Source organism: Erpetoichthys calabaricus, chromosome 3, assembly GCF_900747795.2.
Source record: "Erpetoichthys calabaricus chromosome 3, fErpCal1.3, whole genome shotgun sequence".
NCBI lineage: Eukaryota > Metazoa > Chordata > Cladistia > Polypteriformes > Polypteridae > Erpetoichthys > Erpetoichthys calabaricus.
Window position 1 is genome coordinate 47,254,440 of NC_041396.2, and position 20,973 is coordinate 47,275,412.

The 20,973-nt window shown below is 36.8% G+C and overlaps 1 protein-coding gene across 1 annotated transcript in view; it reads right to left on the reverse strand.

Moving 5' to 3' along the window:
* The window catches only part of enah (ENAH actin regulator), a 211,774-nt gene that overhangs the window by 35,103 nt on the left and 155,698 nt on the right, over positions 1 to 20,973 (reverse strand). The window contains 3 exon segments of the mRNA XM_051925592.1: positions 7,700 to 8,078; positions 8,080 to 8,504; positions 10,887 to 11,299. Coding sequence (XP_051781552.1) covers positions 7,700 to 8,078; positions 8,080 to 8,504; positions 10,887 to 11,299 — 1,217 coding nt within the window.

The following is a 20,973-nucleotide window of genomic DNA, read 5'->3' on the forward strand; positions in this document are numbered from 1 at the left end:
AGTAACTATCACCTTTGACCTAATCGTTCTAGTCATGCTGGCTTTCCTAGGCCTGTACTTCCTGCGAACTCTCCATCTATGCTCACCACTTTCAATAAGCGTACAGGTGACTCCATCCGATCTGGCAGAACAACATTATGAAATGACACTTGCTGAACTCAAGACTGTACAGCATTACAAGTAGTGATAAATGTGGCACAGAATATTATTTGAATGTAGTTTTGGTCAGTGTAGGACACAGGTATGACATGCTGGTTTAGAAAGGCAAAGACTATTATGAAAAACCTCAGCCATCCAGCAGTTACCATTTCCCCTTCCTCCAGGGAAATGACAAAAAAACCCACTACTAAAGTGATACACGCTTTTTTATTTTTTTTAAACTACTGAACATATTGACAACTGCATGAGAGAACCTGCCGTGTGTTAGGGTGCTTTTGTATATGATGTTTCATTTTATGTTTAATGTTGAATTCACTAACTTCAGTTAGTATTGTACTACAGTCACTAGTCTGGGGGAAACAATCAAGTAACAATCTCTTCTTTATCCAATCTGAGCACATGACCATTAGTAAGGATAAAGAAACTGTATGGAGTGACTCACAATATGGCACTCACAATAATCTCTATACTTAAAAAACACTGGGATCTTGTTTGCATCATGTAGGCAGCATACAAGGTCACATGTGGAACAGTGGACCGCATATAGGTCATTTTACAGTACTACCACAAAGGTTTAAATACATTTACTATAACTTCCCTACTATAGTTCTGGAAATAATGCACTGATGAAAAAAAAATAAAAACCATAAAAATACAACCACTACCATAAAGAAAAGCCATCTCTTAAAATGCTTGAAATGGAAAAGAAATGAGGCAGTTGACATGTTGTTGAACGGTATATTTCAAAGTCCATTGAGAACAACACCATTAGCAGAAAATTGCAGGGCATTATGACAAGCACAGACTTTTTATTAATAAAAAAAGTAGTAGAACACAAAGAATATAAAAACTGAAGTCTACCCAATGAGTGGAAAAAAAATAGCTGGTTGGATTTCCAAGGACACAGACCCTTTCAGAGAAATTAAAATAACACTTGTACATGTTTCAAACTTCTTAAAATACTTAGCTCATTACATAAAGATGAAGATTTTTTAAAATAAAGTTAATTTGGAAATTTGCTTTAAAATAAAAAACACTTTACAATTAACCATGTGTTAATTTAATTTCACAGAAGACTGAAGAAAATATGACTAGATTTAGTTTTAATACTGAAAACATTCTGAATGAAGTAAGCTTCTGATCTCCTGTTTCATTTATTATCCAAAACACTGCATTTAGCTATGAATTGATTCCAGAGTTTCTAACAGGCCTGCTATGCAAAACCATCATGACGGGTTAAGTGAATTTAAATTTGGTCAAGCTAGGTAGAATAACACTCAGGTTTTGTACTAATCTGGTACTTGTTAAGTGCAATAATACATTTTTAAGCAAAACAAAAAAAGATTAAAATAAATTAAATTGACCATTCTAAAAAAGTAACTAACTAGTAATATAGCTTTAGTGAAAACTACAGTGCATGACCACTGCAAACTGCTTAATATTAAACACTTTAAGCTTCTTCCCAACAGTATATACTGCAAAAAATATTTTCCACCTATTATTTTAAAAATTCCACATTCTTGGGTCTAGGGAGAGACTACAAATCAATTAGAAAAATCTAGTGTTATTAACAAGTAATTGAAAAGGTGCGTTTACTGCAAGAACAGATTTTCAGGCAAAGCTGGTTGTTAGTACATACCGATGTTCATCTCAGCAGAACGGTACAAGCGGGTTCTCTTCCCCATGGATTACTTCTTCCTGTAAATATTTTTTTTTTGGCGTCTGAGGTTGCCATTAATTATTTGCAATACCACTCACCACAAACCCATTCCATCATGAAGAGTTGGTTTCTCCTACAATATTTTTGTCTGATCACGTATCAGGCCGGCCTTTACACTGGTACGGTTAGTGCTGTGCAGAGTGAAGGCAGAACCTCTGTTTTTCCAGTTTTCCACTTTGATTCTGTGGTTCATCAGTAGTGTGTTCTTGCTCCTAGTTTGTTCAATGCTTGCATGGACTGAGTGTTGGGCAAGGTCGTGGGGTCCAGTGGCTGTAGGGCATCAATGGGTGAAGAAAGATTCACTGATCTTGACTTTGTTGATGATGCTGTGATCTTAGCGGAGCCAATGGAGGCTCTGATCTGGGCTCTCGAGAGACTGAGCAAGCAGTCTGAGTGTCTGGGCTTGCGAGTGTCCTGAATAACAATCAAGATCCAGGTCTTTAATGACCTCTTGGGCACAGCCATCAGCAGTGTGTGTCGGCAGAGAGAATATTGACCACATCGTCAGGTTTACTTACCTGTTTACATGGCAGCGACATTCATGTCTCTAGTGACTCTTCCTATGAAATCAGTACACAGTATGTTAAGAGCATCAGGGGGTTTGGATTGGGGGGTGGTATGAGATCACTGGAGAAGAGTGTGTGGTGCTCCCAATTTCTCCGCAAAGGAGAAATCTTTAGAGTCCGGGTGCTTCCTGTTATGCTATATGGTTGTGAGACATGATTGCTATCCAGCGAACTAAGTCAAAGACTGGCCTGCTTCAGTACTGTGTCCGTTCTGAGAATCCTGGATTACTGCTAGTTTGATTTTGCATTGAATAAGCAGTTGCTCATGTGCCTGCCGAATGAGGCACATTACCTGCATTGTGAAGGAGCGTCGCTTATGACACTGCAGGCATGTGGCGTGATTCCCAGATGGTGGTCCGGCTCACAGGATCCTCATTATTGAAGACCCAAGTGGCTAGACCAGGCCAAGGGAACGCTTAAGTATCACTTGGCTGCAGCAGATTGATGGTTATTTCCAAAGGGTGGGACTGGACCTCAGTTCTGCCTGCCTGGGGGACTGCCAACCAGGATTCAGACAGCAACACACCGTAGTGCATGCTCCCCAACCTACGTGTGTGTTTATTTATTTACATTATAATTATATATATTATATATTTCTTGGGAGAGTGATAAATCCGATTACACACACTGTTGTGGAGGGGAGTGCAGCACATCAGTAGACCAGTTACAACAGGTCTGGATTGGTTTTGGCGTGTAGTACTGTTTTAATTACTGTTTGAGTTAGACGTGTGCAAAGTCATTCGGCACAATGTCGCAGTTCGAACAACATGCTAACATCAAGTTTGTGTAAAAATTGGGCAAATCAGCTTCAGATACGTTAGCGACACTCACTCTCCCGCTATATCACAATTCTGGGAACTTTCTGACAGCCCCTCACATATACACACACACACATGTCAGTTGTTACATTTTTGTTTATTAAATTTTTATTTTTTAGCAGTTAACCACATTTAAAAGTAACAGTCATAATAGAATGCAATAACATGCATTAATAGATGCTTTTTAACAGCACCTTATAATATGTCATTTAAAATGGTTTGTGGTAGCTCAATAGCTTTCATAGACAGCACTATCCAAATCAAGCTACAGTATATTCAAATGTTATAGAATGAAGTGTTTAGTATAGATGGATGGATGGAAGGAGAGAACTCTTCTTATATTTGGGTTCCTGCTTTGCACAAATTCTGGCACAGGATTTGCTGGATGTGAAGGATTAAAAAACTTAATGAATAGACTGAATGAACTGGATGGCTACAGAGACATTTGTGTTTTTGCTGACCTTATGAAGCAGTCAGTAGTCTGGATTTCTTACAAAGTGCAAATGCAGGAATAGTACCACAACCCAATTTTGTACATTTAGTAATACAGTATGAAGCCCATCTCCTTATCACACTATCTAGCCGTGTTGCTTACAGAATGCTCTCTTGAGATGTTCTGCACACTACTTTGGCTTCCAAGAATAAAAAGAGCAAAGGTAATTATCCATTACATTTTTGCTGGTAACACAGAATGCCAATGCTTTTGATGCTTGCATTGTCGAAGTGTTCAAAATTAATGTTATTACATTTTTTAAATATAGTTGTACTAACTGCTTACAATAGCTGTAGTGAGTAACCATATAAAGCTGTCAAAGAAAATGTACAACTGGAATTCTTTACATTTGGAACTTACCAACAGGAATTATTTATGCCATTAAAATGAATGAAAGAAAAACAATAACTGAAACAAATACCTAATTGTCTTTTCCAAATGCTTATTAAACCAACATGTTTTTGGGTTCCCACACATTTTTTGCATCTTTTTAAAAATAACGAGTAGGTATTAAAATGAAGGTTTGCAGAACACAGAACATACTTTAAAAGTTTTTTTTTCTTGCCGTGACTAAGATTTGGTCCTCAGAGGATCAGGGTTGAGTATTCTTATTAGTGCTTCACAACGCTAAGCTGCAGGGCACATCAAATGAGAAGATCCTAGTTCTACATATGATGCATGCAGCTTATCCTTTCAATGCTGTTATTTTTTAAAGGAGCTAAAACAAATATAATGGTTGTATAAATGCACCAGCAAAATATGTTTAAGTAAAAAGGTCTAAATTTAGCACTAAACTTAGTGAAAATAATAGTGTTATACTCATTTTGGGCAACAGCAGAGATTTTATCTTTTTTCCTTTACCCAGTTCTTGCATGGACTGAACTAAATAAGGTCATTTAAATAACTCTCTTTTACAGCATTATCCTAAACTTGGGCACCACTGTATTGATCTATTATGATGTACTCTTACCACTATTTCTGTGTATTTCTAGCTCAGTCAGTTCAATTAAAGCATTAATTTCACTAACAACATGATCCATTCTAGCTGGAGGTTAGGTAATATATTAGCCACTCATTGAAGCCTCCCTGTCCCATAAGGGGACATGCTTTATCTCAGTCTTCTAAGATATGGGTTTTTACAGACATGTGTTATGTTTGCTTAATACAAAACTTAATACATCATCTTTATGTGTTGCTGTGGAATTAAACATTTCTCTGATAGTCACACTTGTTCAGAAATATCATATATGGAGTGACAGTACAGTACAAAAGACACAGGTCAGTACACACAGCAATGACAACAAAAAAGTGACAAAAATAATTTAAGAGTAATATTTTATATTAAATAAATATCAAATAATACAAATATTAGAAATAACATCACAATAATGTACATGAATGCATGGGCAGTAAAGGGAGTGCAGGAGAAGAAGTTAGATGTGGCAGAAATGAGAATGTTGAGATGGATGTGTGGAGTTAAAAAGACAGAATAAGAAATGAGACAATCAGAGGTACAACAAAAGTGGGAGAGATATCTAAGAAAGTACAGGAAAGTAGGCTGAAGTGGTATGGACACGTGATGAGGAGAGACAATTAATATATGGGCAAAAAGAGTGATGGGAATGGAAGTACAGGGGAAGAGAAAGCGAAGGAAGCCAAAGCAGAGATGGATGCATAAAGTAAAAGAAGATCTGAAAGAAAGGGGCTTGACTGGTGAGGAGGTACAGGATCAAGTTATTTGGAGAAGGAAGATCAAGCACATCAACCCAATATAGAAATGGGAAAAGATGAAGAGGAAGAAGACTGATAGAATGTGTAACATCTAGACAATAAAAGTGACTGAGCTGAAAAATGATCAGTATCGCTGAATTACTAGCATTGGTGCCTAGACTCATCCTATGTTAGTTATTGGTTGAGGAGATGCCCATTAACAGATTAATGACCAAAGGATAAAAACTGTTTGCTGATCTACTGCTATAGCACTGATGCAACAATAGCATCGGCAGAATGGCAAGGAAACAAACTATTTGAGGGATGTGTGAAGTCTCAGACAATTCTTATGAAAAATCTAATGTATAGATGAATAAAGGACTTTGTTAAATGGTGCGACTCAAACCACCTACAACTGAACACCAGCAAAACCAAGGAGCTGGTGATGGATTTCAGGAGGCCCAGGCCCATCATGGACCCCGTGATCATCAGAGGTGACTGTGTGCAGAGGGTGCAGACCTATAAATACCTGGGAGTGCAGCTGGATGATAAATTGGACTGGACTGCCAATACTGATGCTCTGTGTAAGAAAGGACAGAGCCGACTATACTTCCTTAGAAGGCTGGTGTCCTTCAACATCTGCAATAAGATGCTGCAGATGTTCTAACTGAAGGTTGTGGCGAGCGCCCTCTTCTACGCGGTGGTGTGCTGGGGAGGCAGCATAAAGAAGAGAGACGCCTCACGCCTGGACAAACCGGTGAGGAAGGCAGGCTCTATTGTAGGCATGGAGCTGGACAGTTTGACATCTGTGGCAGAGCGACGGGCACTGAGCAGGCTCCTGTCAATCATGGAGAATCCACTGCATCCACTAAACAGTATCATCTCCAGACAGAGGAGCAGCCTCAGCGACAGACTGCTGTCAATGCTCTGCTCCACTGAGACTGAGAAGATCGTTCCTCCCCCACACTATGAGACTCTTCAATTCCACCCGGGGGGGTAAACGTTAACATTATACAAAGTTACTGTCTGTATACCTGCATTGTTATCACTCTTTAATTTAATATTTTCTTTATCAGTATGCTGCTGCTGGAGTATGTGAATTTCCCCTTGGGATTAATAAAGTATCTATCTATAATGGCCCTAGTACCTCTGGGACCATGGTCTGCCATGGTGCAGTTGCAATAATGAACTGTAATGCAGCTAGTCAATATGCAGCCCACTGGGAATATGATATGAATATATATCATCAAGAGTGATAATGCAGCTGACAATTTTTAGTATGACACGGTGGTTTTGAAAGGCCTAAAGAACCGAACATGGCTAAATATATTTCCATAGCATCACATTTAATATCAATATACTTGTATGAACAACATCTTTAGTTCTCCCGAAGTAATCAATCAGCATCTTTGATTGGCTAATGTCAAAAGACAAATTGCACCACTCAGTAAAGAGCTTAGCCAGTTCCAACTTCTCCTTATCTTCCCTACAGATGTCTAGTCATTGGTGGCAGTGAGACCCACTATCATTTACATTGCCTGTCCTGCTTGGCAACACAATTGTGTGTAAACCGAGAAAACAGCAGTATTCTTACAGTCTTAGGTCTACATTCCATTACAGAGGCAGGTTCTTAACCAAATACCCTGAGCCTTTTTACTAGATTCTGTGAATGATACACTGTATGCCAAACTAAAGTTAAAAAAAAAAACAAAAAAAAAAACTCATATAAACTGGGTTACGCTCTTTGGAATAATGTGGAAATTGTTTCCTTGGATCTTTTTGCATGGGAAACAGTCTAATATGAATACAATGTGTCAGGAAACCCACATAACTTTTAATGTGCTGCAAAATTACGTTCATGTATGACGATATTCTTAAGCTGAAACTCACTTGCCAAAATACTTAAACAGTAAAATGAAAACACAAGTTAAGATTTGGACCTCCATTTACATTACTCCTTATAAGATGTTTGAGCTCAACCTGTATTTCACCAATTTCTTTATTTTAGAACATTTTAAAATTAATTTGGAAACATCTGTACATACACTTAACATTTCTTACTACTGACATAACCTGGAATTTCCAGTATTCTATATGCACACCCTCAACTTGTAATATTTAAAATAAACACATTGTAATTATAACCCTAAACTTGACTGAACCACCCCCCAACCGTCCCCCTTTAATTAGTTTACCATCACCAGAGGTTGAGATCTCAAGAGAAAAGCCTTACCCGGCAAAGTTTGAGGATCAGCCAGCTGAGAGGCCCCCAGTAAAGCCAGCTGCTCTGGAGCAGAGGAGTCTCCCAACACAGAGTTTAGTGAGTGTTCAGCGGAGGCAGGGGAAGCTGCAGAGGGAGAAGGGAGAACACGAGGATGGGATGAGGGAGTTGACACAACAGATGCATTTGGAGAAGCAGGACAGCCTGGAGAGGAGGACAGATTGAGAGGTGGAAGGGGTGGAGGTGGTGGAGGGAGAGGGGGAGCTGAGTTTATTGGTGACAATATTGTCTGAGGTGTGAGTGGGGACTCTGGAGGTCCATTACAAGATGCAGGGCAAGGAGGCACCTGGGCTAAAGGGCTAGGGACAGAAACTGGAAGTACAGGTCGGGGGGCCAGCTGCTTTACCAGGAGGGCTACTGATCATAACTGGTGGAGAAGGAGGGAGTGGACTAAAATTGGAAGCAGACCATACTATGGATTTTGTGGATGGTGGAGTGGGAGGGGAGGATTTTACTGGAGAGGGAGGAGCAGTTGTTTTGAGAGGGCGTGGTATGGTAGCATAATGAGGCAGCACAGGATGAAAGGCAGAACCAAGAGATGTGGCAAAACGGGAAGCAGAATGCCGCAAAGGAGGAGTGGGGGGTGTGTTGCTGGCTGGAGTGGTTGTTGATGTGCAGTCAGGTACAGAATCCCCCGCTAAGGATGGGACGGGTGCAGCAACTACTTTGGCGTATGACGGTGGTGGTGCAGAGGAAGGCTGGCAGCTGGAGTACTCAGGAGGAGGACTGCTGTACAGCGAGCTGTCTAGAGACGGAGCTGGGCATCAGTTGAAAAGACAGGAGTAGGAGGAGGAAGCAGCAACAGCAGCAGCAGCAGCCATGCAGAACAGAGGAAACAGGAAAGGAAAAAGAGAAAAAAGGGGGCACATCAAGCAAGAGAACTAGCACACTCAACTTTTTTTTCCTCCCTTTTTTTAAAAAAGAAATGAAAACTAGCATTAGCAGAGAAAGGCAAGCCTGAACATCATACATTCTGGAAGAATAGCCAGTTTTTTTGTTGGCAATAATACTTTACACAAAGGTTAGGATACCCTGGTCCTAGAAAGTGACAATTACTGCACATTTTCATTCCAACCAATTTCTTATTTTTTAAAAATCACCTGCTCTTAATTTAGTGTCTTGAATTAAAAGGCTGGACAGTGTATTGAGAATCCCAGCTGGGTACTGCCTATGTAGAGTTTACACAGTTGTCCTCCCGTATCTAAAAGGATCGCAGGTTAGGTTAACTGGTATCTCATAAATGCTGTCATGTGTGTGGATCTTTGAGATTGGGCCCTGGAACAGACTAACATGCCACCGTGTTGGAAACTGATTTATGTCTTCAAAGACTAAACTTATGATGGGATGATTTGCCTCAGCTCTCTGTCTGTAGTTCCAAATAACTTCAATTTTATTTCTCTTCTTTGCACAAGATTTTTTATATACATTTTGCTACATCTGACTTCACCAGTTTTTAAACATTCTTAAACAGCAGATAGCCAACTTAAAATCACAGGTATCAGTAAGTACTCCTCTTACAGAAACCATTTTCATCAAGTATTTAAAAACAAACAAGTGGAATAAATAAGGTCTGAGGGCTTGTAATCCACTCAGTTTCATAAAAAAAAAAAAAAAAATCACAAAAGTAAAATATTTATTAAACAAGTGGCACAATGAAAACAGCAAGAAATGGTCTGTGGTTAATAAAGTAGCTGGAATGAAAACCTGCAGCCATTGTGGCTCTTCAGGACCTTTTGTGTCTGACTTTTTTTTTTTTTCTTTTTTTTTTTTTTTAAACAAAGGAAGTACTCTTCAGATTTTAGTTACAACAGCTTCAAACTTTTCTAACAAAAATGATCAATTAAACTGATGTTATGATTTACAAGATGTGTCATCGAATACTTGAACAAAGAGAGGGCCTACAATTCGGTAAAATAAATCTGCCAAAATTAAAAGATTCAGAAATTCTGGAAAAGCTTTAAAAAGAAATACACTCCCAAGCCAATTAACAGGTCTGCTGAAAACTTGCTAATACTCCTCCAAAAACATACCAGAGATGCATTTTTAAGGAGGTTTAATACCTTACAGCATATTTCAAGAATAAATACATGTAGACCCACACACTATATGCTGCCATCAGAAGTATTTCTTTATATTCTACTTCAGCGGAAGACCTTGAACAATGAAGCAGCAACTTGTAATTACCCTTGGTGCCAGTCTGCTATTTATTTGAGGGGATGATTACACAGATTCACTTAAAATAATGGATTCACTGCTGCAAGAGTCAGGGCTGAATTCTTCACTTTTTCTTCATTTAGCCTCACCACTGGAACATGGCACTGATACATCATTAATGTTAGCAAATCAGATTAATATCAAAAAAATGATGTCTATTAATGTCATAATGAAGTTTTCTTCTGTTACAAACACTGATGGTCTAGTTTTGTTACAAATAACCACTTAAACAGTAAAATACATTAGAAATTGTGATCTGAACAAATGAATTGTTCTTTCAGGCTTTTTACTAACTTTCACAAATGTCAAATATGCTTATTACTTGCATAAAGTCAATCAATATTAACTATATGACAAAAGGCTGTAAGTTCAATCCCACCAATGACCGTGTGTGACTCTGAAAAATCAATTTGACCTGCCAATGATTATATTGTGGCAACACATTAAACCAGCAGAATGATCTAGTGAAGCATAAAAGGTGTGGTTAAACAGGTACACATTTTCTATATGGTCCTCTGTATATACTGGATAATGTGCACTTAACTTTCATTATGGCATTTAATTGTAATTCTCAATTATTTTGAGCTGAGCAGAATTTTTTTTTCCATGCCCAAATTACTTGACTACTAAATGATGTGAAAATTGCAGAAATCATCCTGAGAAGAATTCAAACTCATCAACAGATCGAAGCTAGGCCAAGATGATACTGAACTGGTATACCATTTCTTTGCACTTTCTGTGTAATTTTGCACAGGAAACACTTCACTGAGATATTGCCTATATTTAGAAACTTACCTTAACAGTTATCAAAAACCATGTTATAAAAATGAACATCACTTACATCATAATTACGGTACTACAAAAAGCTGTCAGGTTTATTTATAGTAAAGTACGAGTACATACAAACCATGCTGAGCCGACCTACCATTACTAGACATCCTCCTCTCTCTGTCCCAATCCATTTGCTCTTTTTCAAGCTGTTCCTGGTGTTCCCTTTCCAGTTGTTCACGTTCTAGTCTCTCTCGTTCAAGCCTTTCACGCTCTTGTCTCTCACGCTCCAGGCGTTCAAGCCGCTCTCTCTCCAGCCTCTCGTGCTCCAGGCGTTCAAGCCGCTCTCTCTCCAGCCTCTCGTGCTCCAGGCGTTCAAGCCGCTCTCTCTCCAGCCTCTCGTGCTCCAGGCGTTCAAGCCGCTCTCTCTCTAGCCTCTCGCGATCCAGCTGCTCCTGCTCTAGTCGTTCTCTTTCCACTCTTTCCTTTTCGATGCGCTCTCTTTCAGTCCTCTCCCTCTCTAGTCTTTCTCTCTCTTGTTCCTTTTGTCGCTGCTGTTCCTGCAGCTGCCTATAAAAACAAAATATTAACAAAAAAAAATTTAATGTACAGGCTATTAAACGGTGTATGTATAAACATACATATTTACACAACACTAATCCTTCCTCTATGGTACATTATCACAATTATAATCACAAACCTAAATCATTACTAAATGATATCAATACAACTAAAATTAACATAAAATAAATGACTCATACTCTTACTAAATCAAGAAAACAAAAAGAATTTTTAAATAAAAGGTTTTGGAATTGTGTTACGAGTTAGTCTAACCACAAGAGGGCAGCAAATGTTTGAGGATTGGTAAATTTTGAGCCTCATTTGAAATTATTCAGTGTTTCAGTTCATGTATCTGCTTCGCCTACCTTCTTGTCCAGGTCAGGGGCAGTGAAAGAAGCAATATACAGAGAAACAATACGGAAATTAAAATTTACTGCAACAAAATGTCACATTCATATAATGCTCAATTTCAATAAACTTCTACATGTAGCAAGTATCAAAAATAGGGGACACCCTGTAATATTTTTTATATGTATGACTAGGGTGTTGTACCGTGTTAGCCATTATGAATGTAGAGAAAAGCCAAGCAAAATGACACTTTTTATTGGCTAACTAAAAAGATTACAATATGCAAGCTTTCGAGGCAACTCAGCATCTTGCCTGAAGAAGGGGCCTGAGTTGCCTCGAAAGCTTGCATATTGTAATCTTTTTAGTTAGCCAATAAAAGGTGTCATTTTGCTTGGCTTTTCTTTATATGTATGACAAAATCACTTGACAGATCTTTTTGGGAGAAGGCACAAACTTTCCTCTGTACTAAACAACAGCGCCAATGACCTGCTGGGCTAATGGATTGTTTCTTTAGCTCAGCTTGACTGTTCACTCGTTTTCTACTATGCAGGAAGAATGGGAATCACAGTCATGGATTCTAGTGAGAACCTTTTACAATTCATCTTTGATGTTTAAAAAAAGCAAACTGCAATTGTTCTATAAATGTTACTTATTTCTGGTCAGTTCTGAATTTAGCATAACTGACCAAACCACTGATGGATGCTCAGTGGCTTCAAGAAAGTTTTACACATATATAGAAATGTGTTACCCTTTAGATATTGATGGGATTCCCTCAAGATTCATAAAAGTAGTTTGCTGTATTTAATTTTCTCACTAATGCTGGGTGTCTCACAGATGTGGTGTGATGAATTCAAATTCCATGCTCAAATACTTTTAACACATCCCAACTCCCTTTTCCAAATTTTTTTTTTTTTTTTAAATCTAGATACTTCACACATACCCCAAGGCATGTATCAGATTAATTGAAGAGTTCAAATTGACCCTGCTTGAGTGGGCCCTATGATGCACTAGCTCTCCATCTAGTGTTGCTTTTCATTATGCTACCAGAATGTGCTTCACGGCAGATCTGAGAATATTGCATTAGAAATTTAAGATTGTTTTGCCTCATAAACCACTAAGAAGACAGCTTCCAACTCGCAATAACATTTTTATGGTGTTTACGCTAGGTATGAATGAGCATGTACCCTGTGACATATTAGTGCTCTCTCCAGTGTTGGTTCACACTTTATGTCCATGGATATAGGCAGCTGCCCCTTGTGACTTTGAACTGGATAGGCAAGTTAGTAATGGGTGAATTCAAATTTTTAAATGACAACTGAAGACCTATAACTTTGTAAAGAAGAGGAAAAGCGATTAAAAATACTAACAGAAAGAGGAGAAAAAAATCATTGACGACTTAGTGAATGCCTGAAAAGTAAAATATTTGCTCTTACAAAAGGCAGCACAGAAGATAGCTTTGATAAATGAGACCACACATGTAACACAAACTTTTTAAATACATTTTTGATGGTTGAATTAAAAATAAAGTTTCCTCCAAGAATGTTACAGGCCTAAAATGTCTTCTGACTTACATATATATATATATATATATATATATATATAGATATATATATATATATAGATATATATATATATATAGATATATATATATATATATATATATATATATGTATATATATATATAAAAATATAAATATATATATAAAAATATAAATATATATATATAAATATATGTATGATTTTATATCCATACTATTTTTTAAACACTCATTAGAAAGACTGACTCTGCAATGATATCATAAACTGCTCACTGGCATTGCTAATTACCACCATATGGTGGTGCAGTTTTTCCATCTCGGAGACCTGACCCTGTCATCAGAGGTCTCTACTGTGTGCTGTATTAACGCCAGCAGCCACCGGCAGTTATTTGAGACAGGCAGCTACAGTGGCCACCTGCCGATAATCCCTGCTATTACATTATGGAAATGATCTGCCATGTGCACTGTGTAAAGTAGCTAATGTGGATCATCTATTTAGAAAAGTAGGATAAGATTTGTGCAAATACAGATGTTAGTTCAGGCAGCAGAATAAAGCAGTAAAGGAGTTTAAAAAAAACGCTGAACTGATTTTTGTAAATGCTTAACAAGATAAAAAGTCAACATTCAACTTTACATTTTAAACACTAAGCACAAAGAAAGAAAACAACTTAAACTGCCTATTGTGGAGTCATGCCTAATTATTACATCTAGAAAAAAAAGTCTGGAGAATTATTACAAGCTTTTCGTTTACCAGAACCGGTCATCCAATTCCATTTCTTGTACATGTTTCACAAATATCTGATACATTTCTTTAACTAATAAATTATGACATGAAGGGATACTGAAAAATGATCTGGAGATTAGCAAGGTTGCCAAATTGTAAGAAGTTTTTATTTTTGCCAAAACACCGGTGTACCACTAAAGGCACACTGCTATAATCGGGAGTGTGGGTTTCCTTTTGTAGTGCAGTGGAAATCCCAACAACGTGATACCAGGCCCAAAAAAGGGAAATTCTGGCAACACACACATAATGAAGTCAGTTGCTGAGAGAGGCCCAGTTCAGGATGGCATGCATCGGGCCATGGAGACTAAATCACAAGCAGCTTGCCAGACTAGATGGCAGTGGAGGACAGGACAGTAGACTCATAATATGCTGTGTTCTGTAGATATTGGTATAAAAGAAATACAAAGTGGTGAAGGCTCCAGGACAGGGCATGCAGGAGGATTAATTACATCCTCAAGGGCAGCAAAGGACGCATAGTTAAGTAATAGAACACTCTGCTCTATTGGGGAAAGGTGAGGCCTAGAAATTTGTCCTAAGAGTACAATACAGAGGGGCCACTAGGCAGTGGGCTCTCGTACAGAAAATGTCTCATTAGCTAGTGAAATTTTGCCTGTGGTAGTGTCTTATCAAAACTGCTAACTTCATTTTATTCTACAGATAAGCAGCAATGACTAAACAAATTTTTGTTAAAAGTGAACAAGTTTTAAATGCATCTATGACCCTGCTGTGTAAAAAAACCTGGCATAGTCACTATCTCTCATATTCATTAAAGCATGTCCATCATTCAGTGCCATGTTGAGTTCAAAGCCTGTTCATCCTTGTAGCTGCACACAAACATGTACAGTCCTTTGGTGTCTGCTTGCTCTTAAAATAATTTTCTGTATACATGACACCATCACTAAGAGTTCTTTCTATGAAATGAGTAGATAGAGGAATAAGAAGAAATGAGTAGGAAAATGAGGGAGGAAGAAGGAAAGGAAGGAAGGAAAGAGATTTTAATTGTGTCTGGGTTTTTCAAAGGCTGATAGAAAAAATAAAATGTGATAAATTACTGTACAGCATAAGAAAAAGTAATCAATTAAATTTTAAACAAGTTACATGCATGCATTTAATAAATTAAATATAAGGATGTATATAAAACGTTAGTAATAAGAAAATACCGTAACATATCTTGACATGGAGTATAAGTGTAAAAAGGACTTAATTTCAATGCACACACTACATAATCTATTTGACTCTTGTTTCTCTTTTATCATCAATACATAAGTTATCACCTCCATGGATTAAAGGTTTATTTAAACTGAATTTAAGTAATCAGACTGAATGTGTTATATTTTAATACACAATTAGCCAGCAGAATTAATAATAGTAAAGTTAGTATTCTACCTACATTGGTGTTTTCCAATTTAGAATAACCAATCCTCCTTTGAAAAAAATACAGTTTGAAATGCCCCTGATTGGTCTTCTCCCAGTGGGGAGCATCTAGGAGGTATCTTACCAACATATTTAAACACTTTAAGTGGATCTTCTCAATCCAAAAAAGCAGCAGTGCTTAATGCAAGGTCCTCCCATACTGCCATACTCGTTACTGTTTCATGAAACTTTGTGCAGGAACTTCACTTTGGTCGCTTGTACAAGTACTTGCGATATCACTGCTTCAACCCAGAATGTGTGACCACCACAAAGGATGGGGATGTTGAGTGACTGATAAATCAACAATTTAAGCTGTAAACTCCGTTCTTGCTTCACCATCAAGGTCATGTACAACATTTGCAAAATTGCTGCAGCTGCACTGATTATTTGGCCAATATAAAGATCACCCCCATCACCACTTGTGAGTAAGACCCTGAGGTGTTGGGATGAATGACAAACTTTTGCAGGCGTGAATTCTTGTTCTAAATGCTTTAGACCAGGGGTGTGCAAAGTCATTCCTGGAGGGCCGCAGTGGCAGCAGGTTTTTGTTCCAACCCAATTGCTTAATAAGAAGCACTAATTGCTCTAGAAACACTTTTGCTTCATTTTAGTTATCTCCCTCGTTAAGATTTTGAACCCTTATTGCTTATTTAAGTCTTAAACAGCTGCATTCTTGGTTTGTAATTGCTCCTTATTAGCAATAAGATGCAAATGACAAAAGAAACCAGCAGTTCTCCATTTTGCTTGTTACCCTTTACGCCTGTATTTATCAGGCACTATTTGGTTTAATTAAATACTTGGAAGGAAAGAGAAGAGAAAAAAGTGAAGGATTGAGAATTACCCATCCGTTTTACACTTCAAAATATTTGGATGATATCTTTAGAATGGGAAAAAAAATCTAGGATTTGAGAATGACTTGACATAGCAGAGTTAAAGCACTAACAAGCCATGAAATGTAATTATTGGCAAGGATTGTTTTCTAATTAAACAACTGGGTTGGAACAAAAACCCGCGGCCACTGCGGCCCTCCAGGAATGACTTTGCACACCCCTGCTTTAGACTCACCTCAAAACATTCCAGTGTGCATCAAAGATCAGTGCAATGAAACCAAGAGGATATTATGATCCACAAACAGATGATCCTTCTCCAAACTCAAATCTTATCCTATCCTTTTCTTTCACATCCACTACTTTAAAAAGCTCAGTTTTCATCTTCTTTTCCTCATATATTTCTTTATACTCCCTCATTCCTCCATTCAGACACATAATCCCCCTCTCACTTTTAAAATACAAAGCATCATTCACAAATGGGTCTCTCTCTTGCCTTGTGGTAGTTTGTTTCATTTAGGCCACAAAAACAGAAGATACTACTGGATTTTTTTTTTTTTTTTTTTTAAACAAGACTCCAAAATACTCCTGACGAATTACATTATTGTATGTTTACAATGTTTATACATTATGAAAAACGGGCACACTAAGTCTACATCATAAATGGTAGTAAGCAAGGCAGTAAGTAATATTAAAATATCTGATACAAGTTAGTTACAAAAAAGTTAAAAAACATTTCAGAGGCTAAGTCATACTTCATTAGCTGTGAATGTTTTTCATGGCTATGGTAAAAATGACTTTTTCCCAAGCCACATACTCATACTACACATTATCTTCCACATCAATAATGACAACAAAGTTAATACTGACAACAAAATTAACAAAGCTGATTTTGCTGTCATGTTATTAGCTATTTACTTTCAATAGTATGATGCCTGGCATGTGTAAATATGTTTAAGTAAACTTAGAATGACACTACTTGCTTTAATTATTATTAACAGGCATGTTTCAAAGAAATACACTCTCCAGTAATTATGCATCACACCGTGCACATAGTTCATACATATAACAGGAAGAGCATGGAGATTATAGTCTTACTAGGTATGTTGCCTGTTGAACACAATCGAATAATTGTTAAAATATTTGATATTTCTTGCCTGAAGCGTAACCCTTGGTGTTCATCCAAAGCATTTCTTTGGAATCCTTGTGTTGTCCTGCACTTCCTTTCTTGAGTGCATTCCCGTAAGGCCTGTTTCTTAGATGCTATCATTTCAAAGCATATTGCTTGCCTCCAGTCCACTTTTTGACTACCACTAATGGTAGACAGTCCTCCATTACCCACTATGAAAACATCATTTGTATTCTTGCAAATACTTCCCATATTGAAGGCAACTCTTAGCATTCCTCCCAAGCCTTTACTACTTATGTGTGTCAACACTTCCTGTCTTGATCATGTTTGACTGGGCAACTACAGTGTAACTGACCAATAACTGACCAATAAAACCAATGCAAAACTGACTAACCAGACACACACACACTTTAGTGCTTTATTATGTAAATTTTAATAAGTTCAGTACAAAGCATAACTCCACTACAAGATCATAGAAAAAGAAATCCCCAACTTTAAACATTACTGTCTAAAATCTTGCATTCTCATGTCAGTTTAAATAGGACTTGGATTTTCTCCTCAAGAGCACAACAAGCTGAATAATGCAATTGTTCAAAGCATCTTTAAAATTTTTTGTTACATTACCAGTCACTGTGGGTGCTGTATCCTGGAGTAGAAGATGCTGCATCATCTTTAGCACTTTGCTTTCAATGCCTACTACAATTGCCAAACAATGTTTCTACTGAAGAAGAGAGGTGGCAAAAAAGTTTTGGTGCAAGAAGTTAATGGACATGATGAACTCATTACCAAAAAAAAAAAAAAAAAAAGGTTTTCTTTGTTTGGCCAACAAAACACAGAAGTCTCAAGATAAGCATATTAACCACTTTATATGGGTGCCTAAGATTTAATGCATTTGAAAGACATTTAAGATTTGAACGTGTGCAATTTTTCTATTTAGGCTTACTCATTTTTATTGAATTCAGCAGTCAATGTTAACCATCAAGCAATAAGACTAGAAATTCTGTAAGGAGCAAAACATTAAAATTATGGGAAAAGGTTAAACACTATAAAACAGCTGATTAACATGTACAGATTTAGACAAAATGTACCTTTTCATTATAATCAAAATGCAAAAACTTACAATAATGACAGAACTAAAGGATATGCAATTTATATTAGTTTAATAAACACTATATTCTACTTAACACCTTGAAGAAATTGTAAAGCAATTAACACAAAAAAAATTAAACAATATTTCACATAAATATCAGGAGATGCAATGCAATCACCAGCAGTAAGGAGGAAAAAAAGAGAAGAATTGGAGAAGAGCAAAGCATTACCATAAAAAACAAACAATGTGACTCTTAATAAATTAAAACAAAGGTGGGTCTTTAACACAGATTCCAAAGTTAGGATTCTAAAAGCTTAATTTATAAATGTTCTAAATTTATGTTTTACATTTACTTCTGAAATATGCAAGTCTTTAGCCAATAAAAGTTTTAAAAGTGAATTTATTAATGCAGAAGGGAACTTTGTCAAAAACCATAACAGTGAGCCCTCAGAAAACAGTTACACATTGAGCCTTTCAACTGAAGAAAAAAATAAAAATAACTGGTTTGTTACAAAAATGGCTGGAGATATGTGCTTTTTTCAGTTTGACTTGAAACTAGAGTGATTTTGGAATTTGGATTTAACAAGTCTGCTCAAGGCATATATTTTAAAAGATTGTAATAATACCAATGTATACGAATTTGAGGGCAATCTTAATGTTCATCATATGAATTTAATATACAATATTTAGCGGTTAAAGAATGGACAATTCAATAGTTGCGGAGGTAAAGATCAATCATTACTTATAGCTAACACTTTTGCTATATATTGTGTGGAAATATTTCTTTTTAAAATGTGCAACAAAATGACACCATACCCTCTGGTGATTCATTGGTTCAAATGGTGTATACAAGTTGCATCTATTCAAGTCTTTGTTAGCCACTAGGAAGGTAGAATACTGAAAGGTACTTGTCACATGTCACAGCGCCCGTCAATGTAAAATTTTGAGCAGGATATCAAAGATTGGAAATTCACAAATTTAGTGCAAACCAGTCAAAGTTGATTTATCCATTTACTGCTTATGCACAATAGCAGATCAAGTGCCAATGCAGAACTACTTTATATTTACCATCACCTCAATATATTTTAGCAGTTTTGTATCCAATTACATTATTTGTTCCACTTTATGTATACTCACTTAATCCAACTGATAGTTTTTGAAATTATGGAAACATTTTGACAGAAGCTTGAATAATCTTGCATAGTATGCCTAATTAATTTTTAGATAGCATTACTTGCTAAAGATTTAAAGTAAAACAGTTAGCAAAGAACACACTCAAAATGCTTTTGTGCTCACTTGACATGATTCTCAACTCTGTAAATGTCATCGACTAGAGTAAATACCACTTTCAAAGTTAAGCCCAACTAGAGCTTTTCTGTTCTCACCCTAATTTCTAAATTGTTCTCAATCACAGCCCCATGTAACACAGCTGTAATCTCCAACTAGACACTGGGTTTTCAAACTTGAGCAAACTCAAGTGGCTCTATGGTGGTTGCTTTTTATTTTAAACATTTTATTGATGAGACTCTCTTCACAAGAGTTTGAGGTGTAAAAAAACTCTTCTTCAGTGTGCTCAAGAATGAAAAACAAATGGTTTAAATGTTTTGATGAATGTTAATACATACATATTAAATGACATCTTTCAATCTTGCTTTGTTTTAATTAACTTAATTTTTTCTTATTCAATTACTTACAAATAGCAATGAAACAATAAGCAAAGGATGAAGTAAAAATGAGCCTTGTAGATAGCTGCCACTTTACAATGTCTATGTCTTTACTGCACCTGTGTGCTTCATCAATATTTAGTTTTTTTTAATGTCATATTTTAGTTCATCATAACTCATAAATTACAATTACAATTACACAGCACATTTGTATGAACATGTGGAAAACTGGCAAATTATGTAGCATATTCAGGATCATATAGTGTAGCAAATGTTGAGAAGTGAGCCGAAAGAGTTTATACCACTGAAATATCTCTAAAGCAAGATTTTTAATGTCTTTTTTAATGAAGACCATAACTAGATTAATTACAGGTGAATCTTAGAAGAGACATCTGAGGAGAAATGCTCTTCTCTATACAACGCTACATTATGGCACACAAGATTCCTAAAAATATATTATATATCATTTCTGAATGCAGAAATCAGAGCAACAAGAAGTAATCTGACTAAGAAAATAGTTTGGCCTTCATCGGTGGGAGCAACAACAGTGGTGAAAAAGGTACTTGTAAACCCAGAAATAAAACTCCTAATCCACAGCACAGAATGAAGACAGTCAAAATGGACAACACATTGGGCTTCATCTCTAGTAGAGCAGAATGTAAAACCCCAAGGAGATTTATGGCATTTTTATGGACTGACCATGCATTACAGCAAGCAGTTCTTTACACTCAATCTGGAAGAGATCTAACACTGCAAGGTGAGTCTGAAGAAAATTAATTTTGCTAGGCTATAGATAAGATGAAAATTAACTTAATTCATTAGCATATGTATGCTATTCCCCTTCCCAATTTTTTCCCCCCAGTAAAGTGTCACATAAGCATATAATAACG